Source organism: Mus caroli, unplaced genomic scaffold (assembly GCF_978045245.1).
Source record: "Mus caroli unplaced genomic scaffold, Mus_caroli_1 scaffold_1, whole genome shotgun sequence".
NCBI classification, from domain to species: Eukaryota; Metazoa; Chordata; class Mammalia; order Rodentia; family Muridae; genus Mus; species Mus caroli.
Genome location: NW_028227256.1, coordinates 50,897,953 through 50,924,212, shown reverse-complemented (window position 1 = coordinate 50,924,212; position 26,260 = coordinate 50,897,953). Strand labels below are relative to the sequence as shown.

Here is a 26,260-nt window from a genome sequence, read left to right as displayed (position 1 = left end):
AATACGAATGTGTGTATTACACTTGTGTAAAAAAAAAAAAATCAGGCTCTAAAGCAGTTCAGCTTTGTAGTGTGATCTCATCTTATCTATACATAAATAGCTATGCATGTATTTCTAGACCAGACTGCTGTAGGTTATCATGTCTGGGAACTGACCTTAAGGATTTTTTCATTTCTTTTTCTATTTTTTAACATATTTTTACAGTGTGTGTTATTTTTAAGACTGGCAAAGCATCCTACAAAGGTACTTCTTCTCCCTGTCTCACCACTCACTTTGTGATACATTTAGGTCATCACTTTTTGATATGGTTTAGGATTTGGGTATGTGAAACGGTTGGCTATGGAATTTGAGAAGAAGCTCCATGTCATGATAGTGTTTTTAAAGTTCAGACTTACAGGCTTTATTATTCCCTCCTCAGAAACTAATCCAGAAGCTGAGATGTGCTGTCATTGGGCGGGCTTGCTCTGAACTGCAGGTCTCCTCTGTAGTTGGCCTCAGATCCTAATCTAAACATGACTCTATGTACAAAAATGGAACTAAAGCAGATGATATTTTATATGTACCCCAGTCAACAAGTGTCATCCATAATTAGGAGTGTTGTTAATCAGAATGCTTCTCTTGGGCTTTTCTCTGGGCCTGGGTTGAAATGCATGATGCAGACCTCTCATCCCCCTGTGCAGCTCAATATGGATTTGGAGTCTACTGATACCAACATGTTTGGTGAGTTTATTTTCTATTAGAGATTTGACACATTGACTTAAAAATGGTTTATTTGGCTGTATCCTTTGAAAGTCTCCTTGAGAAGTTAATTATTCATCTGACAGATTTTTAATATCACTCTAGTCTGACAACTCAAATTGCTGTGGTGTTTGTGATGAGAGTTATTACTGCTTTCCTCAGAAACCAAGCCTGGATGATACAGAGCTTTGAACAACAAAGGATTATTATTATTTCTGCATATAAGAGACATCAGTACAAATTAAGTCTCCAGTTGCTAATTCCCAAGAACAGGGTGCTAGAGTCACAAAATACTGAAATATTGGTTTATATTAAACAACAGAAAGGACACTGTGTATTAAAACTCTATGTTAAGTCAAATATTCTGGTACATCTTTTGCAAATCCCAGTGAACTACATGATAATAGAAATGTGATGTTTGGGCCCCACTCCATGATCTGTATGATGATCTGTAGATGTGGGTTGGAGACTAGATGGCAGTAGTATACCATCCTGTCTGTTGTCACGTCTAGGTGAAGATACCTCCCATGTATATTTTCTTTGTCCTCAGCCTAATTCCCAGGGGGAATATTCCCTATACTTACTTTAAGCTCACTATTTCCACTAGTTTTCTTCCATGCCCTTCTCTGGCTGAGCACCATATTTTGAAAGTCAACTCTATTCCCATCCTTCTTGACATGAGAAACAATATGTTTATTAATTAGTTTATGGTAGGCTGTCTTAGTCATTGTTTTATTGCAATAAAGACACCATGTTTCCAGCAACTTTTTTAAAGGAGAAAACATTTAATTGGGAGCTTGATTACAGTTTCAGAGGCCAGTGACTTACTTCCTCCAACAAGGCCACACCTCCTAATCCTTCTAATCCTATCAAATAGTTCTACTCCTGGTGACTAAGCATTTAAATATATGAGTATATGGGGGCTATTCTTATTCAAGCTATTGTATTCTACTCCCTGGCTTCTAAAGACTTATAGCCACATCACAATGCAAAATGCATTTAGTCTAATTTCAAAAGTCCCCAATCTATTACAGTCTCAATGTGGTTTAAAAGTCTAAAGTTCAAAGTCTCTTCTTAGACTCTTGGTAATTTTTTACTGTAATCCCCTTTAAAAATCAAAATAAATAAACATACTTCCACCATGCAATGGCACAGAATATATATTACCATTCTAAAGGGGGCAAAGGAGAGCACAGTGAAGAAAGCAAAGCAAAGGAAGACCAAAAACCAGCCAGGCAAACTTCAAACCCTGCATCTCCATGTCTGATGTCAAAGCAGTCTTCAGATCTCCAACTTCTTTCAGCTGTGTTGACTACAGCACAATTTTTTTTTTTTTTTTAAAGTTGGCTCCACATGCCTTTTGCAACTTCCCTTAACAGGTATCCCACAACTCTGGCATCTCCAACATCTTGGGTCTCCAACAAAATCCAGGCTTTTTCTTCACTGCTTCACACAATGTCCTGTATGGGCTTACAGGCATATTCCTGACACATGCGCCTAGCCTGACCATCTTTCTTTTAACTATTGAGAGAGATTTCACAACTCCCTTCTTGCATCTTTGACTCTAAAGCCACAAGCATGTGGCCAAAGCTGCCAAGCTCTGTGCTTCAGGGGAGTGGAACTTGGCCCCCTCTTCAATTACATCTGCATCCTCGTTCTGTTGTTAATGGTTTCCTTCACCACTTAAGCTTTCCTTTAAATCCTTTTCACAAATTGTAAGCTTAGCAGGGTTGGGTCTTGCCCTGAGACACCACTCACTCCCTTATGCCATTTAGCACCAGGATTTTCTTTAAACATTTTATCCTCTTGAGCATTGGACCTAGAACCCTTACACTTCCAGTTGCTCCTTTTCTTCCAAAACTGTACATTTTATGTTTCTCCTTACCCGACTTGTTCCTTTTCTTTATAGCTCTACCTAACAGTGTCTGCTGTTAACCACACAATAACACTTCACTACTGTGTTGTCTTGAAATCTCCTCTGCCAACACTGTTAATTTGAAAGTCCCAGGCAAACTTTTAGAACAAGGTTTTTAAAAAGCAGCCCGATTCTTTGCCAAAATATCAGAAGAATATTCTTTAGCCCATTTACTAATATTTTTACCCTCAGAAACCTCTTGATTTGGGCCCCTACAGTTCAAATCACTCTCAGCACTATTTTTATATGCTTGCTAGGATGGGCAATTAAGCCCTGCTTAAAGCATACAAAAGGCTTTCTACTTGAAAGTCCTAAAGTCTTCTATATTCTTTCTGCAAAAGGCACAGTCTGGTCTAACACAGAAATAAACACCACTCCCTGATAACAACTTCTGTTTTAATCACTGTTATATTTCTGTGAAGAGACACCATGAACAGGCCAACTCTTTTTTTTTGGGGGGGAGGGGGGTTCAAGACAGGGTTTGTGTATCCCCTGGCTGCCCTGGAACTCACTCTGTAGACCAGGCTGGCCTCAAACTCAGAAATCCACCTGCCTCTGCCTCCCAAGTGCTGGGATTAAAGGCATGCACCACCACTGCTTGGTTTAAACAGGCCAACTCTTATAAGAGAAAGCATTTAATTTGGGGCTTTCTTACAGTTTTCAGAGGCATAGTCCATTATTATTCTGGTTGGAAGCATGGCAGCAGGCATGGTTACATCCTGATGTGCAGGCAGAGAATGAGACTGAGTCTGGCATGGGCTTTTGAAAAGCCCACCCCCAGTGGCGTACTTCCTCCAGCAAAGCCACGACTCCTAATTCTTCTAATCCTATCAATCATTTCCACACCCAGGTGACTAAGCATTTAAATAAATGAGCCTCTGGGGGCCATTTTTATTCAAACCACTGTACTGTTTTTATTATTTTATTTCATCCTGTCCTCGTGTTTCATATAAATGTGTATTTATGGTGTATGTATATGCGTATGTGTATATGTGTGTGTGTATGGTATATGTGCATGTTTGTATTGTGCAGGTATGTGAATACCCTGTTCTATCTCTTTGCCCTTTTCCTTCCTTCCTTCCTTCCTTCCTTCCTTCCTTCCTTCCTTCCTTCCTTCCTTCCTTCCTTCCCTCCCTCCTTCCTTCCTTCCTCCCTGCCTTCCTCCCTCCCTCCCTCCCTCCCTCCCTCCTTCCTTCCTTCCTTCCTTCCATGTTCCTTCCTTCCTTTCTTCCTCTTCTTTTTTTTTCACAGATAAAGCTGCAATTTTTTTTCTTTGAGGTTGGACCTTTCATATTCCAGGCCAGCCTTGAATTCAAGACCTTGCCTCCACCTCCCAAGTCCTTGGGTAGCAGGTGTGCTTTCCTTCCAGCAGGCTCCATTATCCACAGTTTATTATATTCAGATGTCAGAAAAGCCTTAAGCTCAGCCAGGGTCTTTATTCAAGAACTGAAGGAAACTGGGATGAGGGACTATGTTTACACAAAACAGCACTGGTCCTGAGATACACAATAGTTAGGGCCAAGGACCAGAAACTACTGATCCCTTTTAGAGGGGAGGTTTCAGACTTGATCTGTGTCTAAACAGGACTCAGGTCTCATTTCTTAGTCAACATTTCTTCATCCCTTCAGAAGTTCCAGGAAACAGCTTGATAACCACTGATGGGTTGTCTTGTCTCTTCTAGTTATAGCATCTTGGTTTCCTAGGCTAAACAAGAAAACAGCAAAATAGCCTTTTCATCTTTATTCTTCTCAAGATGTATTTTTGAGACTAGGGAATAATTCTAAGTTGGGATGTAGATAAGACATGTTCCAAAAGGGCTCAGGGAACCCTTCCACTTTGTGGGGCCCTTCACCTGGAAAAGCCCGGAACAGACCCTGGTTTGTGATGACGGTAAGACACAGGGAAGGGGAGGGCCATGGCCCCATTAGTTTCTTGAGACTTGTCTCTCACTGATCTTACTAGTGCTACACTAGTGGTCAGAAAGCTTCAGACACTTTCCTGTCTCTAACCCCACAGCACTGCAATTACAGGCATGTGCAGGACCAAACCTGGCATTTTATATGGTTCTTAGGGATTCAAACTTGTCTGTGCAGCACCAAGACATCTCCCTGGTCCCATCACTTGGTTTTTATCCTTTAATGTATCTTTTGTTACATTTTATAAGAATGATAAGCATTGTTCCTTAATCTCAGACATTGAAATTTAGCCTGTGCTTGGTGTTTTCTCTGTGTGAAATTGGGGGGGGGGGTGGGAAACAGGCAATCTGTGGAGGATCAAGCAAAGAGAACACATGATCTGACTTATATTTGAGTGGGTTCCCTCTGGCTGCTAGGTCAAAGCTAGCCTGGGCATCCCCCTACCCACCCACCCCCCCAAAAAAAAACCCACAGGCAGACAAACCTGCCCTCCCAACACTAATGAGCTCTTTGTGCTGCACCTCACATGCATCCTGTTTAAAGCCCAAATTTTAAAAAAACAAAGATTGTATCTAATTGTTTGTTGTGTCTTGTTGTATTACTTGTGTGATGGATCATGTTAGATTGAGCCTATTGGATCTGGGATGTATAATCACAGGATAGTCAGTACAAGGGGGCTGGATTATCTAAGGAATGTTGAAGGTCCAATGTAGGAGGACACATTCCAGGCAGACTCCCCTGCCACCTCTTCTAAAGTACTTCACAACTTGTATAACTTTTGGAAGAAGACTTTTAGCCCTTACAGAAGGCATAGCCCTGAGACGGAGGCATCAAGAGCTATTATGTTTCAGTAGTGGATGCATGTCTGCTGCCTGCTTCCAGTGCTTTGAGTGGCACTGATGATCGTGTGCCTGAGTACTGTGCTCAATAAAGTCCTGTGAGTTAGAATTACAACTTTAGTATGGAGAGTGTTTGAAATTCATCACCTCCCATCTTTATGCAACTTTACCAAGTATTTCTATATGTACTTTGGTGTTATTTATAACAGAAACATGAACACTAAACATATATATTATGTTTCCTATAAGGGGAAAAAAATCAAAGGTTTCAGGCAATTTTGTGAACAGTTTCTCATGGTAATGCAAGCACTACTAACCCATTTCTTTTAAAAATTGTTGTAAGCTGTGAGAGTAACACATCTGAAAGATTTTAGACATCTTAAACATTTTATACCCCCACTGAGCCCTCCAGGGACACATTGGCACAGTGTATTTTAATTAATGCTAAGGTTGTTAGTAGGTAGGAACTGGCACTTGGATATTCATTCTATCCCCGCTCCTGGCCCCGCCCACTGTTCTAACAGCTTGGGACATACACTGTTATGTATATATCTATCTCTTAACTTCGGATTCACCCAAAAGATTCTTTTCAGCCTTCACTTTTATTCCCTCGTTGCAAACTGCTTCCAAGTCTTTGTGTCCTTTAAAAATAGAACCCTGACTTATGCTTCCTTTCCATGTCACTAACGTCCATTCATTCCGAGTGTGACTGTAGGGCCTGAGGAAGCCTGAGACTGCCTTTTGCATGCTGGAGGCCAGGAGTCACGGGGGAAAAGGGGGAGGCAGGGAACATCTACAGTCTTCTGCTCTCTGAGACCATCCTCCAGTAGGCAGAACAAGTAGGAGCCAAAGGATACATGATGTTTGTTTTTGAGACAAGGTCTTACTGTGCAGAGTAGGCTAGTCTTTTTATATATAATTTTGACATTATAATATAATTAATCACTTCTCCTCTCTGGGCTATGGCTCTTACAGTCTTTCTATTCTCTCTCCCTCAATGACCTCTGAGCCATAGGAGCAGGCATTGTATATAGATGTGACATTTAGGAGTAGGCCTCCACAACCTGCTCTCTATCTGTTGCAGAGAAGTAACCTTGATGATGGCTGAAAGCTGTACTTATCAGTGGGTATAAGGAGTTAGCCTGGTCTGGAATTCATAATCTTCCTATCTTTGACTCCCAGGTAGTTGGAATTACAGGCTTGTTCTACCAGACCCACCTTAGATTTTCTGATTAGTATATACTAATTGTAAAAACAAACTTGTTTCAGTGTTGGGCCTGTGGTACACAATGGTTATCCTAGAACTCAGGAGCTAGAAGGAGAATAATTAGGAGTTCAAGGTCAGCCTCGGATACCTTTTGAGTTCTACTATAGCCTGGACTATAGGAGATCCTGCTTCAGAAAACCAAAACCAAAGCAAAACAAAGGTAAAACAAAAACCAACAACACTTCTAGCAGGGACAACACAAAACAAAATGGGTTTCTTTTTTCCTCCACTTCCTATAGTATTATTCCTTTACCTAAATAGTCCCACTTCTACTTTTGTGTGTGTGTTTATATTGTTATATGTGTGTAAGTATATAATGGATGTATCGAGGCAGAGTGAGGTTTACACTGCCATTGATTTGTCAGTGTGGTACTTACAGATAACCTGTGTTCTCCACATATTTTATATCTAACTGGGACATTTATAAGTGATCTGTTTGTAAACCACTTAGAAAGGGTAAGTGCTCTGTGAGTTTGTGTTAAAGAAATCCACAGATGACCACCATGCCTCCTCTGACACAAGAACCCCTGGAACAGTCTTCATTTGAAGACTTCAAGCTTTGAAGTGGAAGCTAGAGGATAGGATGGGAACTCTGAGACTTGTCCATGTCCCTGTCTTCTAGCCTTCCCTGGGAAAACCTTCTCTACAGACTGAATGTCTTCATGTAATAGGATTGCATGGTTACCCCAAATAGAGATTTGGCTAAAAGGTGTCTTTGTGCCAAATGCATCAAAAAAGACCTTGGGCAGGTTAAGGAATTTATGTTCACTCCCTGACTCTGTCAGTGACACTTTCCTTTTGACTGCAGGGAGATCTCACTGCTGGCAGCGAGCTGGAAGGAAGAGAGCTCTGTTGGACAATACAAGCATCTTCATTATTTAGATCTGTTATTTGTGGTCCCTTCAGGAGACCCTACCCCCCAGTAGCAATTGAGTGCTTGAGATGTGGTTAATACAACCTGTGTTTTCAAGTAAGATAAAAAGTCTTGGGTAATAAAGAAGAACAGAATATCTCACTAGTAATGGTTTAGTTTAATGTTGAAATAATAGATTGTATACAGCGATTTAAAATAGATTATTTGTATTTCTTCTTGTTTTATGTTATTAATATAGTTCTAGAAAACGTGGAATTACACACTTGGGTTGCATTGCATTTCCGTTAGACTGTGCAGGTTTATGCTAATCCTGCACCTGTCCTTTGTGTTCTAACCTGGTTTTTATTTAGTCTGGCTGTTAGGAAACAGCCTATCAAAAGTGTTTCCCCAAGGCCACCAAGTTCCTAGCTTTTCTAGATTATTTTTTTAACCTTAGCCATGACATTTGTTAATCTCCTGGGAGTCTCTCCTCTTTGGCCTTTAGTATCTCCTCTTTTGTTTATGTCTAGGCCCTGGGAACCAGTCTCCAGGAACATCAGTATGCTCTGTGCCAAGTTTCAGCTCACCAGTGTCAGCTGTGTTAGCCTGCCTCTCTCCCCAGAGACTTCTACTCAAGTTCCTTTGCAGTTCTCTTATCAGCTTCCATGTTCTGAGGAGCCTGGGTTTTTCCTCCCTCCCCATGTACTCTTCCTGGTCGCATCCCCATTTCCCTCCCTTCCATTGCCTACTTCCCCATCTTCATGCCTCCATCCAGAATGCTCTCCACACTTTTCTCCTACCGTCCACCTCAAACATTTTGACTCTTTCAATGGACATATTTCTTCCTGGCTCTTCAATTTTCTCATCTCCAAACAGAGCTGATGGTGCTCTCAAGCTCATTCACAGTATTCCCGGGTCTCACTTTGGATTTGCGCTATCAAGGTGCTTTGGAAAACATACAGCACTTTGCAAATATGATGTTACCACAATGCAAGTGCTCTGCAGCATTTCTTGTCTTTCTTTACACATTTGTTGGGACAGATTGTGCGTATGTGTGAAGTGACATTGGTAGCACACTGAACTCTTTCATATATGAGCTTTTGGCCTTCTAAAAAAAAAAATCTCAAGTTCGTAGAAAGTGAGAGCCATACCATATGCTATAGTAAAGGAGATGTTTTGGGGGAAAATCCCTTAGCTTTTTATTGTTTTGCAACCTCTCTGGCCTGATGCTAGGCACATAGAAACACACACACCAAATATGGCTTCAGGACCCCATTAAGGTTGTAAATTCATACATGTCCAGCTCTTTTTACTTTTCTATTGAGATATATCATAAGTAATGTGTTCAGCTTTTGACTTTTTAATTTTATATCTTTTCTTGGTGCAGTGTGGTCCCATGGGTGGGACACTGGTCTTTTGTTCCTCATAACCTTGACACCTTCCATGTGGGAGGTGGTCAGAATGCATTCTCTTGGCAAGAAAGTCAAGCCTCAGCCTTTATTCCTGGCTTGTGCACTGAAGAACAGCACTTCCCAGGGGCCTGAGCCCCAGATTAGGGTTTCTTGGTAGGTGAGTTCTTCTGTGCTACTAAGCTGTTCTGTTTCTGATTAGTGCTGTCCTTGGAGTGGGTAAGAGTACTAACAGCTTCATCTCCCAGTAAGTAATTGATGGGGTTTGGGGCCAAGAGCATGGGGGAATTGTGGGAACATGTAAGCCAGTTCTATTTGGTAAAATTAAAGTAGAATACAGTAACAAATAATTAATAGCTAATCTTAATTGAACACATAGTACGGGCTAGACATTGTTTTAAATGCTTTTTAAATACACTAGTTAATTTAGTTCTCTCTAAAGTCCTGGAGACGGGTTAATGGCAGTAGGAAAATGGAGGAAGTTAAAATAAACAGTCAGAGATTACAGAGTAAATGTATAGTAGAGATATAACCAAGATCCAGATATGGGGTGTTAGCATTTTGTCTAGGCTCCACCTCACAGTTACCTGGCAATGGCCAGGTATGCCTGACTCACTATAAAAGGGGCTGCTTGCCCCCTCCACTGCCTCTTGGTCTCTTGCCTTCTTGCTCTTCTTCTGTCCTCTTCCTTTTCCCCCATCTCACCCCCCCCATGTGCTCTTGGCTGGCCTCCACTCTCCTCTTCTTGTTATTGTTATTGTTGTTGTTGTTCTCCTCCTCCTTCCTCTCTCTCTCTCTCTCTCTCTCTCTCTCTCTCTCTCTCTCCCTCCCCTCTGTCTTTCCCTGTCTCTACTACCCTCCCCATGCCCAGAATAAACTCTATTCTATTCTATACTATACCTTCGTGTAGCTGGTCCCCGAAGGGATGCCTCAGCACGGGCCCTCAGAGACACCCCTTCCCCCACACCTGACTACACATCCACCAAACATATTCCCTCTCTCCTTATCTTATAAACACAGCATGGGGCTTTAAATCTCATCCCCTGATGCACAATGCTAACCTGCCTTTCTGTTTAAATATAGGTCATGCTAAAACACACAGTTCAGTTATATGCCCATGACTTTTCCTTCCTTTCTAGAACAGGATTGTTGTCAGTAGTTGGTCTGTTGTGTTTTTAAGCTATGAAAGTTCTGGCCTATTTCTTTAGGAAAATAGTTTTGTTATATACAGCATGCACTTGCTGCTTGTCTGCAGTGTGTTAGGAGTGAATTATTTATAGTTCTTGCTGGAGTAGATGTGGCACTTGACTCGCTGAGTTTATAAAGAAATTATGACTTGCTGCAATCCAGTGTCATGACCGTGGGTGAGAGGCTGACTCATGGCTTAGGTTCCATAGGTCAGATAACTGCTCAATAGTCATGGGGGTATGTAACAATGCTGGGTTCCTGCATGGACCATGCAAGGAAACAGAAGTATGAACTCCATTCGATGAACAGGGACACGAACTTAATGCCATTGACCTAGAGAAACTGGCTCGCGTTTTCATTTTTATTTTTGTCCTTTTCACATAGAATTTCTTGCCTAGAAATCCAAGTTACTTCAAATTTATTTATTTATCATCTGCCAAGCCTTTTCACTGCCAAGTTATTTTTGATTTAAGGAATAGTGCTAAAAACATGAGATCAACTTCATGGCAGAAATTACTTGAATTTATTTGCAAGTGCAAGAGCTGTATTCATGGAAACACGAGCACTGTGACGGCCAGTCATGGTTGTCTCCTTGACACATCTGGGAAGAGGGAACCATGTTAGTTAGGGGTTCTGTTGCTGCAAGGAAACACCATGACCAAAAGCAAATTGGGTAGGAAAGGGTTAATTCGGCTTAGCTTCTACATTGTAGTCCATCATTGGAGGAAGGCAGGACAGGAACACAGCAGGGCAGGAGCCTGAATGCAGGAGCTGATGCAGAGATGAAGGGTTTGTTCCTCCTGGCTTGTTCAGCCTGCTTTCTTATCCTAGGACCACCAGCCTAGGGATAGTGCCACCCACAGTGGTGGGCTTTTCCCCATCAATTACTAATTAAGAAAATGTCCTACATCTGGATCTTATGGAGACATTTTCTCAATTCAGGTTCCTTCCTTTCAGATGACTCTAGCTTGTGTCATGTTAACAAAATCTAGCCGTGATAGGACTCTAATTTGAAAAATTGCTTCCATCAAGTTGGTCTTTGGGGCATTTTCTTGGTTACTAATTGATATAGGCAAAGTGGGCATTTCACCCAAACTATGAAATGGATAGAGAAATGGAAAAAGTCGGGGAGCCCTTTCTTTCCCTTTCTTGGCTCCCAGACTCAGTACCCAAGGTTGGTAGCTATGATACAAATAGGATACTGGAGAGTAACTAGTTTGCTTTTAAGTAGAATCTCATGCTAACTTTTCAGGAGTCAATATATTAACTTCAAATGAAATATTTAAAAGATTGCAGCAGTCTGATTGCACAGAATAAGTGTTACAGCCCATGAAGCCTGTTTCTGTTTGGAAAGCAGTGTGGGAGAAAAGCAGATTTACTCTATTATTCACTCTGGGTGAGGTAATGTGAACCCATGGGCAAGGGGGAGTTAATTACCAGGAGACAGAACCTCACAGGCACTGGGCAAAAGGACAAATGTCTTAGAAAGAGTCTCACGAGCAGCTAGCAGTACAATAACAGGAGATTCACTGTGAGCAAGTGAGACTGGATGCAAGGCCCAACAGGGGGAGTCTGTTCCTTTCTGGAAACCACATAGAAGCCAAAGGCAAGCACCCATCATGATCCAGGTGATAGGAATAGTTTGTGCCATTGGGAACTTCAGGGTGACAAGCAGCGGGCTCAGAAGAGAGCATGGAGACGTGAGTCATGCCACCGAGTCTCTGGGGTAAAGATGCTCGCCTTTCCTCGTCGGCCCAGTTAACAGATATGGATCCCAATGCCGCTGTAAACACTGGGGATAAAATAGTGACAAAGAATGAGAATCGCTGCTTTTGTGAAAGCTTTGTTTGTATGAGGGGGAATGGACAAGGGCTAGGTGAGTGATCATATGGCAAATCAGACTTTAAGAGAAACATAAAGACTTCCAGGATGTTGCCATTCTGGATATAATGCCCCCTCCTCCGTATTTAAGTGCAGGGGCAACATTTGAGTAAGCTCTTGAAAATGTTGCCAGTGAGCTACGCTCCTCATGGCAGGGGAACTAAAGCAGTGAGCAGTACATCAGTAGCATTCATCGTCTGCATTTAGCATGTATCTTGCTGGTTGAAAATTTAGTTACGTGTGGGATAGAAAGGGGGGAGAGGGTGGTGGGATATGTGGGAATGCATGGATCTAAGAGGGATGCTAGAAAAGTCCCTCCTTTTTTACTTTCTTGGAAAAGCTGTGCTAAGGGAAACCAGGGGCCAGAGGTTTGTATGACAGCTTGGCCATCTTGTGATCTCTGTCCTAGACGTTATTTCTGATATTATCAGGTGACTGTAGGATGGTGTCTTATATTTCCACAGTAGATTATTGTATGCTGAGGTTTTAATAAACTCTCTTTCAGGCTTTATATCTGGGATGTTTAATACTAACTTCTCACCTTTTAGCACTGATGTTTTATGCTTGTCTGTCTCTTGCAGCTTTGTAGGAAAACCACCTCAGAGAGGCAGACAAGATGGCTAGCTCAGCCCGAGAGCATTTGCTTTTTGTGCGGCGTCGAAATCCACAGATGCGGTACACACTGAGCCCAGAGAACCTCCAGAGCCTGGCAGCCCAGAACTCAATGCCCGAGAACATGGCCCTACAGCGGGCCAACAGTGACACGGATCTGGTGACTTCTGAGAGCCGCTCCAGCCTGACTGCCAGCATGTACGAATACACGCTGGGGCAAGCCCAGAACCTCATTATCTTCTGGGATATTAAGGAAGAGGTTGACCCCAGCGATTGGATAGGACTCTATCACATAGGTGAGTCTGGGTGAAGACTTGCATGTGGCTCAGCATGGCTTTTAACTCCGAGATGGTAATGTTCTGTGTTTTCTGCTGCCGTAAAAAGGAAGAGAAGGTTTGCATACACAAATAGACAAAGCAGATTCTGGCACATTCTTTGTTCCTTGGGACGAGAGGCAACTGTTCCTTTACTTACAAGCATCTTGTGGTTCTATTTCTGCCAAATTAAATGTCAGCCCCTGTGGGCACCGCTGGATTTTCTCTTCCGTTTCTTGCTGTTCTTGAGACACTGTTATGACTTGGAAAGAGGGGGTTCTTAACACCTATGAACACTGTTAAACTGATAGGAAAACAGTTTGCGTTCTCGACAGGTTGATTTCACTTAAAACAATCTGCAGCCTGGGGTATCTTTTTATGAATGGGAAATATTACCTATTTGTTTTGAGAAAACAATCCCAGCTTTGTTTAACTATATTCAAATCTGTTATTCATATGTGAATGAATGATGAATGAAATATCCCAGAAAATACAAGTTAGTTATTATTTCTTCTTCCTTTTTTTTTTTTTGTTTTGTTTTTGTTTTGTTTTGTTTTTCGAGATAGGGTTTTTCTGTATAGCCCTGGCTGTCCTGGAACTCACTCTGTAGACCAGGCTGGCCTCAAACTCAGAAATCCACCTGCCTCTGCCTCCCAAGTGCTGGGATTAAAGGCCTGTGCCACCACTGCCCGGCCCAATTAATCTTAAATACATTTTAAATCTAACATAATAATAAAATCCAGCGTTATTCAAAGCTGGAAAATTTTGTCTCTGAATGAAGGAAATTATTTTTAAATTGATACCTGATATTGATTTCACTGTAAGTTACGAGTCAAGCATCTTCTTTTGGTTGTTGTTTAAGGAGTAAACAAGGAGTCCTGTGTTGGTGGCCTCCTAGGCAGGGCTCATTTTGCCCCCTAGAGGACACTTGGTGCGGAGACGTTTTTGACTGCTGTTATTTTGATTTCATCTCTGTAGTGGGATGAGAAGAACAGGGTCCTTCACAGCAGTGCATGGACAGCAGAGCTCCATCTTCCCCAGGAGTCCCCTAGTCCCACTTTGAAAACCCTGCAAACCTGCATCCTTGCTGAACTTTTGTTAGAATGTTAAGCCCACTGAAACTGGGGTTCTTTGGGGACTTATTTTCTTTTGAAAAAAATATGGGTTTTGTAACTTTGGAACTCTAAATGATTAACCATGCTGGATAGTTAAAAAAAATCCAGAATAGAAAAAATTTCAATGAATTAGTAACTTTTTTTCTCCCCCTCTTATGATAACAAAAAGAGTGGTAGGCAAAAGTCTCTAAAGTTGTTTATTTTCTTTGGGTGTACTTAACTATATAGTCAAAATGAGGAAGGCATGCAATTTAAAGTTCTTGTTCATGTTATTATGACCATAAAAGAGCGTACAGTTTGTAGGATGTCAGTCTCCCTTTGGGCTCCATTTTTTTTTTTTTTACATTTTAGATATTTTAATAAAAAAATTTAAGTCTTCCTATGACATTACAAATAAAATATGGTGGTTTTAAATGTTTTATATGATGTTTCTTGGAAAAATAATTAATTTTCATTTTTTCGTATAAGATTAAGTTTACATATGTGAACGACAGTCTTAGGGTGCTAGAGTCATGTGGGCATTAACTCGGATTGTTTACTATTTTCTCATACTTGTTCATCCCCTCAAACTGTTACATTTTCCTGTCTAATCAGGATAAGTAAGGAACAAAAGCACAGTGGCCATAGGTCTCATGTTCTGTGCGTTACCTGCTGAGGAAGGAGTTTGTGTCAGAGTTTCCTAAGCTAGGAAAGCAAGAGTGGGAAGTGAATCTCTTGCAAGTGTTAGCTCTTCTTCAGGAAGCTTCTATCCCTTCTCACATAAATCACCATTGTTCTTTACATTAGTTTCCATCAGTGTTGACTATGACACATTTGTATGCAAATTTTATTTTAGTTATGTTGGCTGGAATATGTGAAGTTGATGTTAATGATTTTGATGAATTTGGGAAACTTTGCCACTTTTTCCTTCCTTCCTTCCTTCTTTCCTTCCTTCCTTCCTTCCTTCCTTCCTTCCTTCCTTCCTTCCTCCCTTCCTCCCTTCCTCCCTTCCTCCCTTCCTCCCTTTCTCTCTTTCTCTCTTTCTTTCCTTTTTTTGAGACAGGGTTTCTCTGTGTATTTCTGGAGCTAACTCTGTAGACCACACTAACCTCACAGAGAGCTGGTTCCTCTGCCTCCTGAGTGCTGGGATCAAAGGCATGTGCCACCACTGCCTGACTTCATTTTTTTCTTCATATGTGTGTGTGTGTGTTTTAAATATTCTTACTTTTTACTGCAACCTATATTATATTATTTCACATTGTTCTGCAAGGTATTTGTGGTTTTGACCTATTTTTCATAGATCTATTTTCTCCATGATATTCACATTTTCTAGTTTCTTCTTATCCGTCTTCTTCCTCATCCTTTTCCTCCTTCACACAGACACACAGAGACATGTATGCACACATGCACACATGCAGGCACGCATGCATGCACACACACAGGTATTAGAAACAGGGTCTTTTGTGTCCCAAGTTGCCTAACATTGCTGTGTAGCTGAAGATGACCTTCAATTCCTGATTCTTTTCTGTTCACCTCCCTTCCCAAGTGCTGAGGTAATAGGAGTGGACCACCACACTGGCTCTATCCATCCTTAAGTTTATTAGCCTTTTCCCTTTTCTTTATTCTGTGTCAGTCCCACTTGGTGAATTTTAAACTTTCAGGTAGTTGACTTTTTAACTTCTAGAATTCTCATAGATCTCTGGCAGGAAATAGTAGCAAGAAGCAGTTATCTCTAACCCTCAAGGGATACGCTAACACAAATGAGGACTTAAATGAAAATGCCTAGTCAGTCTGTCACATCAGTAGCATTAAATGTAACTTATTTCTGGAGTCACAGGCCACTGCTGTATTTGAAAAGAGGGAGGAGCGATTTGGTGTACCTGGGTCTTCAAATAGAGTGGACAGAGGCCTGACTTTAAGCAGAGTTAGCCATTACTTTTCAAGGGTGGAAAGGCTTTTTCCCCTTACTTCTCACGGAAAAGAGGCGAGCATTGGCATTCCACAAGAAAAGGGGTAAGAGGCATGCCAGTACACTTTAACAGATAGCTATTTCCTACTGTTTTCTCCCTCCTTCCAGTACAGGGGGTCCTGATGGAGTCAGAAAGGATGGCAGTGAGTACTGGACTTCAGAGCATCCTTCTTAGGCTCAGGAAGAGTGTAACCGTCTATGCTAATCCAATTTTGAATGGTCAGGAGAGGATGTATACATCTCTTCTGGCCATTGAGATATGAGAAGACTTTGGGAGAATTTTGCATTCTAATGAGTAAACACAACTTAATAAAAACAGACTTTCATTTTTCTTTTACTTAATTGGTTCTTTTACTTATGAGATAATAATAGAATTAAATTATTTCTCCCTTCCCTCCCTCCAAAATCCTCCTCACTCTTTTTTTAAATTCATGGCTTCTTTTTTCATTAATTGTTGTAAGCATACATGTGTAGACATTTATATATTTTTTGATATTATCTGTTCAGTCTGCATAATGTTACTTATATGTGTTGCTGTATGTGATTAATGATACTTAAATTGCCAATTTTCTGGATTCCTGAATAAAAGACACACACACACACACACACACACACAGCCTTACATTTAATATGCCTTAGTCAGCTCAATGGTTGGGCACTTCCAAACCTTCCAAACACATAACACACTTCTGATAACACCTCTGATATTCCTGAATTATTACTTATTAAAACCTATATTCCATCCTGGCCACCCTGGACCCAGGCCTGCAGCTCTCCTAGGCCACGACCTCTGACTTTTACATTGATGGCTGTCTCTCTGTCCTGCACTTCTCAGGCTTGATCTTTCTGCTTTCCCAGCATGGAAGTTCTTCCTTTCTTCTTCTTCTTCTTGCCTGAGAACCTTAAAGTCCCACCTCTGTCTCTCTGCCCAGCTATTGGCCGCCGGCAACTTTATTTACAAATTGCAACCAACTGAGGGCAGGGACCCTCAGCATCCTACATACGAATTCTCGTGCAATTTTGGGAATCCAAATAACCTAATACAGCATTAAGCCAAATCCATAACATATGTGTATGTTTTCAAGGTTGTCCATTTGGTATTGGATAACCAATTGATATGCTCTTCTTCTCTGATACTCAGAGAGGCTATTTTTCTCATTCTCAGCAATTCTTAGTTACTTGTAATTCTTTCTGTCAGGTTGAGAGTTTGTGGGCCTTCCTCTGTCTGTGGATGTCTTTCCTTGTTCCGCTCATGTTTAGGCAGTCATGTTAGTGAGACTTTATGTGTGTGTGTTACTAGAGAAGACAGAGTCTCACAGCAGACTCCCACATCCTCTGGCTCTTACTTTCTGTCCCCTCTTCTGTAATGTTCCCTGAGCCTTACATCTGAGAGTTGGTTTGCAGCATTATCAGTTGGGACTGGGCTCTATAACTTTACATGTTTGCTTGGTTATGGTTTTCTGTAATAGTCTCTATCTGTTGAACAGAGAAGTCTACTTGATGAGGGACAGGAACTTTGCTTATCTGTGGGTATAAGGAGAAATCATTAGAATGTGGCTGGATGTGATATGCTGGTTTAGTAATTTGGTGGTTAGTTTCTCTTCCATTATCCGGGGCTTCAGTATGCCTTGGTAGTTGGCTAGGTTTTCAGTCCAGGCATGGTGTCCCTCTTGTTACATAGGTCTTATGTCTAATTAGACACTTGTTAAGTACAGCCAAGGTATGGGTGCCCACTACTCCACCCTTAGGTTATCATGCCATGCCAGGCCCTGATGTAATAATATGCATCGTAGCTGGGTAGGGCTATTGGTTGCTTCCCTCATTTGGAAATTCTCAGAGTAACTTCTGGTACAGTGAAAAATAGCTCACAGGAGGAGGCTTTTAGATCAGTTCCAGCTCAGGGGCCTCTGGGTTCTGAGTCCAAAGTGCATATCTTCAAATATAGGGACTTACCTTCTACCTGTGGTGGTGGGTGGGTCAACCAAAGGAAATAGCAATAGAATGTAATGTTTTAGGAATATCATGGACAACCCTGATCAATTACTCAAAAGAAGACCATTGTTTTTCAAGATTAAAAGGAAAATTGTATATTTTTTTTAAAGATTTATTTATTATATGTAAGTACACTGTAGCTGTCTTCAGACACTCCAGAAGAGGGCGCCAGGTCTCGTTGCGGATGGTTGTGAGCCACCATGTGGTTGCTGGAATTTGAACTCTGGACCTTTGGAGGAGCAGTCGGGTGCTCTTACCCACTGAGCCATCTCACCAGCCTGGAAAATTGTATATTTGATGCATATATATATATATATATATATATGCACATATATGGTAGGGCATACATATAATACTTTCTCAATAATACAAATAATTTTAAGTTGTGTTTTTCAAGAAGCTAAAAGCAGATCTTAATTATTTTATTATAAAAGTATCTTTATTTGAATAAAGATTAGGTACTTAGCTTGATTTAGCTTCTGTAATGAAAGCGTACATAAAAATAATAGTCATATCCTCCTCACTGCAATTGGCAAAGAGCAAGTCAGAAGGGTCAAGAACACCACAGGAAGACCCACAGAGTCAACTAAACTGGGACCATGGGGGCTCACAGAGCCTGAGCCACCAACCAGGGAGCAAGCTAGAGCTGGACCTAGATCCCGCTATACATTTGTAGCAAATGGACAGCTTGATCCTCATGTGGGTCCCCTAACAGATGGAACAGGGGCTGTTTCTGACTCTGTTCCCTGCCATTGGATCCCCTTCCCCACTACTTGGACTGCCTGGTTGGACCTCAGTGGAAGAGGATATGCCTAGACCTGCAAGGACTAGATGTCCCAGAGTAGGGTTGTACCCAAGGGGGTCTCCCCTTCTCCTCACAATAGGGGAGATTTGTAAGGGTGGGACTGGGAATAGAGGAGGGCAGTGATCAGGATGTAAAGTGAACAAATAAAATAAAATAATTCTTTTTAATTTCTTTTAAAGCGGCTAGTGTTAGGACTTTTGTTAGATAGTCTTTGGCTCTTGGAGGGAACATGGTTAGGCCAGATGAGAAAATTTTGTTAAAACTATGTATCTATAAACACAGACTGAAATGTATTATAAATATATTTTAAGTAGTTAATAGAATGATTCCTTGTGACTTTTTCAGACGTCCTTGCTGTTGCTTTTGTTTAAACTATCTAGGTATCTCTATACACAGACTCAAATGTATTAGAAATTCATTTTAAGTAGGTAGATAGTAGACTGATTCCTTGTGACTTTTTCATTGCTGTTATTTTACTCTCCTCCCTCCTTCTTCATTCCTCCCCTCCCCTCCCTAGTTAGAGCCCCCCCCCTTTTCCCATTTCCTCAATGAGATCACTTGTATCCTGCTATTCCCCTCTTCCTTGCTCCCCACTTCCCTAACCTAGCCATGGTCCCTTTTTACTTTCCTGGTTTCTGTGGTTAGTTAGTTACTCCAGGATATGTACTCACAACTGAAGCTTCCCAGCTAGAGCCTCTGATGAGAGAGATCCTGCCATGTTTGTCTCTCTAGGTCTGGTTAACTTCACTCCATATGAGATCTTTTCTCATTTCATCCATTTACTTGCAAAGTTCATGACTTCATATTTCTTTACAGTTAAATAGTATTCCATAAATTGCATGTACCACATTTTCATCAGCTAATCATTCTGAAGGAAGGTTATTTGGAGTGTTTCCATTTTCTAGCTATTGTGAATAGAGTCGCAGTGATCAGACTGACACAGACTCTGTGGAGTAGGATGCCGAGTCCCCTGGGCAGGCGCCAAGGAGTGGTACAGCTGGGTCATAAGGAAGATTTATTTTTAGCCTTCTGAGAACTCTCCATACTTATTTCCACCATGGCTGCACACACTTGTAATCCTCAGTACTGAGTGATCATTCTCCTTTACCCACAATCCCTCCATCATTTGTTGCCATTTGTTTTATTGATATTTGCCATTCTGAATGAGGGAAGATGAAATCTTAAAGATGTTTTGATTTGCATTTCTCTAATTGCTAGGGAATATGAGCATTGTTTTTGAGATATTTCTTAGCCATTTTGCCCTCATTTCAGAATGAATTCATGTCCCAGGCTCATTTTTAAAATGGGTCCTTTGTTTTTTAACTCTTTGTTTTTGTGTGTATGTTCTTTGTTTATTAAGGATATTAATCCTCTGTCTGATGTACAGCTGGCAAAGATTCTCTCCCATTCAGTGGGCTTCTCCCTTACCTGGTTGATTGCTTATTTAGCTGTTTTTAGTTTTGTGAAGTTTTGTTGAACGGTTGGTTGCATTAAATCCTTGACAAATGCAGTCCTGTTCTGACACCTGTGTCATGTAGATGCTGCCTGTGTTTCCTTCCATCTGTCGCAGTGGTTCAGGTTTCACATTAAGGTTTTAATCCATTTGGAGTTAGTTTTTGTGCAAGTCATTAGGTTCCAGTCTAATTTCATTCCTCTGCATGCAGACATCCAGTTTTGTAGCACTATTTGTTAAAGTTGCTTTCTTTTCCATAGCATGTGTTCTTGGCACCTTTGTCAAATGTTAAGTGGCTGAAGGTATGTGTATTCATGTTTGGGTCTTTGATTTTGTTTCATTGGTGTCTTAGTCAGGGTTTGTATCCCTGCACAAAACATCATGACCAAGAAGCAAGTGGGGAGGGAAAGGTTTATTCAGCTTTCACTTCCACATTGATGTTCATCACCAAAGGAAGTCAGGACAGGAACTCAAGCAGGTCAGGAAGCAGGAGCTGATGCAGAGGCCATGGAAGGATGCTGCTTACTGGCTTGCTCCCCTTGACTTGCTCACCTTTCTTTCTTATAGAACCCAGGAATACCAGCCCAGGGACGCCACCACCCATCATTGGGCTGGGCCTTCCCATTTTGATCACTAATTGAGAAAATGCCTTACAGCTGGATCTCATGGAGGCATTTCCTTAAGGGAGGCTCCTTTCTCTGTGATTACTCCAGCTTGTGTCAAGTTGACACACAAAACCAGCCAGTACAGTTGGTTTATATGTCAGTTTTGCTCTAGTACTATTTGTATTGAATTACTATAGCTCTAAAACATATCTTAACATCTGGAATGGTAATCCCTCCTGTAATATCTTTGCTCAGGATTGTGTTGGCTGTCCAGAGTCTTTGATGGTTCCATATAAAGACAGAGTTTGCTGTTTGTTTATTTTCGTGTTCATATGACTATATTTGCATGAATTTTGTGCACCATGTACATGCAGTACCCACTGAGGCCAAAATAAGACATCAGATCCACTGGAAACTGGAGATGCTGATGGTTGCGAGTCACCATATGAGTACTTGGAATTGAACTGAGGTCCTCTGCAAGAGCAGTCAGTGCTCTTAACCACTGAACCATCTCTCCAGCCCCCAAGACAGAGCTTCTGAACCTCCCCCTTTTTATTTTCTTGAGGCTCTTAGGAAATGGATGTGATCGCTTGAATTTCTGTCTGTGATGAGATACCAATCTAGAAGATAAAAGCTAAGGATGATAGAACAGAATGATACAGCTTCGAATGGCACTCCAGGGTTCATGTTGTATGTGAAAGGAACACATTTCCTCTATGTCCACATCATCAACATAAGGTTTATGTGTATTTGTAGATATCCCTCCCTCCCTAAGCTCCTCTAGATGAATGAGAAAGGGCACAGGTGGGTTAAACAACTGCATTCAAAGAAAGATGAAGAAGAGTTTTGTTTCAGTAGTTAACTGCTTCATAGAATGCTTAGAACCACTTTAATATTAAATATAACAGAGCTTTGGAGCAAGGAACTAAGTTCAGGTACCCAGCACTCATTAAATCCCAGCAAGGTTGTGTACATCTTCATTCCCAGCAAGTTGGGCAGAGGCAAGCTGTTCTTGGGGGCTTTCTGTCTGACCTCTCTAGCCAAATGGGTGAACTCCAGGTTCAGTAAAAGAGTCTATCTGGAAAGAGAAGGAAGATATGCAACATAGACCTCTGGCTTCTACATGCATGCTCAGAAATGACTACACCTACATATACAAGTGCATACATATGTGCATAGCCACTGCCCAACCCCTGTCTATTGAGAACAAAAGCTGTAAGCCATTCAGAACATTTCAAAAGACTTACTGGATGATGATGTGATGGGAAGAAGTTTTGAGTAAATAGCCCTTGAAAATACATAAAAATTTATTGGCCCTATTATATGAGGGTATTATATGAAGGTGGAGGAATGATACATTTTGGCCCAAGTTAAGAGAAAAGCAGAAATCAAGGTTAGGGTAGAAAAAGATGCATGCAGATTAAATCACAAGTTTAATGCCATTATGGATGAAGGGGAAAATACATAATCAATTTTTGTTGTTGTTATTGGTTAGGTTTGTTTGTTTGTTTGTTTGTTTGTTTATTTAGACAGTGTCCTGCTGGGTGCCCAGGCTGTCCTTGAACCCCTAGGGTCTTGTCTTCTTCCTTCCTGAGCCACCTTAGAGACTGAGATTTCAGGCATGTGCCACTGCATAGGAATCCATAACAGCTTCTTTTAATGACTGTCAAATAGATGTTCTGAGAACCTGGATTTCATAACAATAGCACACATGTCAGAAATAGCTTTAGCTGTCTTTACTTCTGGCTAATAAACCACCACAACCCTTCAGTTGTGTCCTGAGAAGCTAGACTGTCTCCTAGCAACTTCTAGTTTTATTTATGGAACAGAGAGATGGTCTCTATAGAAATAAGTCCCAAAGGAGAAGGGATTTAATGGGACATATAACTGGTGATGTGTGGCTTATTGGCACAGACTGCAATTTTAGTTGTTTCTCTTAACTTATACTTTCTTCCAAAGTGTGAGGTTTGGTTTGGTTTTTAATAATGTTTGCCAGTGTACAGCTTACTCCCGATGACCTTTAGTCATATCAATCCAAAGGAAAAACACACTCCTGGGTCAGAACAGTAAACACCTTAAAGGTGTGTTAGTTAGCAAATAGGTTCTGTTGGAAATACAAAGGAAGAAAAGGATGAAAATATCAAAGCACTGTTTTTAGAAACTTCGAATGTGAACACAGTACTAAAAAATACAGCCTAACTATGTTTCCTTTCCAGAAAATCTCACACACACCCTGAAGAGTTCTAGACAAGATTTCCTTGCAGATGGTTCTCAGAAATCATTGAGTTTATGATTTAGTGTTGTTATACAAAATTTGAATTGATCCCTTACAAATTTGATTGTATTACTCAGTGCTTTCTCTTGATCTCATAAAATAAAAGGCACACATACAAAGACACTGTACTTGGTTGTTACCTCCTGCTGTGACAAAATGCCTGACAAAAAGCCTTTTAAAAGAGAAAGAAGCTACTCTGGCCCAGTTCCAGGGATACATTCCACATGGTAAGTGAGGGAGTTTCTTGTCATATAACATATGATCAGAAGCTTTGATCTTGTGGTGTTTTTTTTTTTTCCTCTGAGTATTCAAGGGGCCAGATTTTTCATTTCTCATTTGTGGGCAACTTTAGGTACCTTACCAAGTAGGAAATGTGCATTATGAATATGTACTGTGCTGTCAACTGATCGCTGCCCAGGATGCTGGTCTGCATGTCGCTGACCTTGAGTAGAGCATGCACGTTCTCCAGCCTGTGAGTTGATGAACCTCTACTGAAAAATCCCCTGAACTCAATTAGGAGTTTGTTAATGTGCCTTCTGTTTATGGCTCAGTTTTCTTCTGTCAACATGGACCAGAAGTAAGTAATTGACCACTGTTTTACTGGACTGGGTGAAGTGGTGTATACGCATTGGTTATATCTTCAAAGACAACTGTATTTGGACTCTTATTCTCCAAAAAGTACTATAGTTGATTGTAAGCATACTTTTTGGCTATTTTATTGGGTTCTTATATCTACCACCTTTATTTTACCCTAATTCCTCCAACACCCAACACTAGGTAGCAGAGAAAGAAGGTTAGAGGGAAAAGGGGGTAATGACCTTTTTAGACTTCTTCCTGATGGTGAAGAGCATCCGGTTCCTTGGGGCAATATTGACCTTTGTAGTCAAGATATCTAATTTCTTCTTCAAGTCTTTTTGCTTACAACCACTTGACAGACCACAGTAGCAGCCTCCATAGGTCCTCTTGGGGCTGTCACATTTATACCCTCTCAAGAGTCCACCAAATACCAAACAAACTATCTGCAGCTGGTAAACACACACACACACACACACACACACACACACACACACACACACATACCCCTTCTAGAGCAGGAGACAAGTTAGGTAGCAGCTGTGGATAAGCCTCACACCCCACACCTTGGATTAAAACAGAATTGTAATCACATAACTGTTTTTTTTTTTTAAAGAAACAAAGTTATCACAATAGTTGATGATGACACTGTTCATATTTCTTTCCATTTGGGTGCTAAATGAATTAAGATTACCATCATGAGCCGACACTGAGATCATTTGTTAGAACATTAAGATCCTAAAGTTTAAGGTAAAGTCTTATAAACTATAACGAGAGCCTGGCATGGTGCCGTCCTACAGCTTGTTGATGGTTGTCCAGGCAACTCAAGTGTCTGTGCATAAGCTTCATATTCTTCCTGTTCATGGAAATGAGGTCAAGCATTGCCCATTAGTCATTTTCTCATTACCTTCCTGATTGTTTTGGGAAGTTGTCTTATCAACTATACTATCAACATTTTTAAGTCATATGACCAACTAAAGATCTGAATGGATGTTTATTAAAAGAAGGCATATAAGTGAATACTAGAGTATGAAAAAATACTTAATCAGGAAAGTGCAAGTCACTACTTTCTACCATGGCCTTGTACTAAGCAATGGTGTTAGGTGTTAGAGAGACCTTTACTGTGCTAGGTTTTTCCCTGTAACATGCACTAACTGTTAAGAAATGGCCTTTAGGGGTTGGAGAGATGGCTCAGAGGTTAAGAGCATTGACTGTTCTTCCAGAGGTCCTGAGTTCGATTCCCAGCAACCTCATGGTGGCTCACAACCATCTGTAATGGGATCTGATGGCCTCTTCTGGCATGTCTGAAGACAGTGACAGTGTACTCACATACATAAATCTTTAAAAAAAGTTAAAAAAAGAAATGGCCTTTATTTGTCAAATATGAAAAACATGACAAACAGTACACTTTAGAACAGTCTGAAATTATCATTGGCTGATAAGCTGTGACAAACAGTCCTGTAACTGCAAGACCTGTAACAGATAGACCTGTAGCTGAATGACCTAGAACCAACTATTTAGCCTTTTAAAACCTCAGACTCATCTTCTATTAAAAGTGACTAAAAGTACCCATATCAAGTGAATGAGATGAGATGCTGTATTGGGCACTCAGGAGCCTGGTATTAATGATCATAAACTGTCTTTATTTTGACTAGTATGAATGATAATGATAGCATGAAATATTTTTACTGGTGGCCTGAAGCTACAGTGTAGGCTGTAGAATGCATCCACCTTCAATGGGAGAAAGTAGTATGCTGAGCCACATTTATTTATGGCAATAAAATCTTTTTCTTGGAAACCTAGCTCCAGAAATAATATCAGCATTTGAATGTGAGTGCTCCACAGGAGTGGTAGTGCATGCCTTTAGTTCCAGCACTGGGAACATAGAGGCAGGCAGACTTCTGTGAGTTCAAAGCCACTCTCATCTACATAACAAGTTCCAGGCCAGTCAGGTCCATATAGAGAGACCCTGTCTTGAAGAAAAAAAAAAGAAAAAGATCAATAATAGAATATTTAAAATTCAATATTATGTGGGCTCTAAATCAATACCCTTGCTGTGATGATATGAAAGCTGAATTAATCTGAAATTCAATAAAATGGAACAAGGAATTAATGGATTAGTTATCTAGTTTCCAGAATAGCAATTAAATATAGTCGAGTGCCTGTTTGTATGCACTTTTGATGTCTTTCAAGGATTAATGCCAAAGAAAAGTTGTTATGGTTCACATCCTAGAATTTTAAAAATGATATTAGGACAAAAGAGCATTGAATAGGAACTTAAAAAAAAAAAAAAAAAAACTTATCCAAACCACTTTTTGTAACCTGCTTGTATTATTCAAAGTAAGTAAGGTTATGCTTTAGTAGTTAAATGAACCTGAATCCTCAGTGGGTGAATACAACAGAAATCTGTGCTTTGGTATTGTTCAGTGCTCTGCAGAGCCTTTGTGTGGCAGAGGCTTGATTCACACTGCCTCACAGGGACCTGGGTTCACTGTGCTCTTTCCATTTTCACCAAAGCTTACACAGCACAGTCTTGTCATTGTGGCACCTCAAACATAACAG

General features: G+C 40.8%; 1 protein-coding gene across 4 annotated transcripts in view; it reads left to right on the top strand.

Moving 5' to 3' along the window:
* Hecw2 (HECT, C2 and WW domain containing E3 ubiquitin protein ligase 2) overlaps window positions 1–26,260 on the top strand; it is a 407,742-nt gene that overhangs the window by 160,772 nt on the left and 220,710 nt on the right. For all 4 annotated transcript variants that reach the window (XM_021160080.3, XM_029476576.2, XM_085837264.1 and 1 more), the window contains exon 2: window positions 12,588–12,914. In XM_021160080.3, the coding sequence (XP_021015739.1) occupies window positions 12,623–12,914 (292 nt within the window). In that variant the 5' untranslated portion in view covers window positions 12,588–12,622. The remainder of the gene's footprint in view (window positions 1–12,587; window positions 12,915–26,260) is intronic.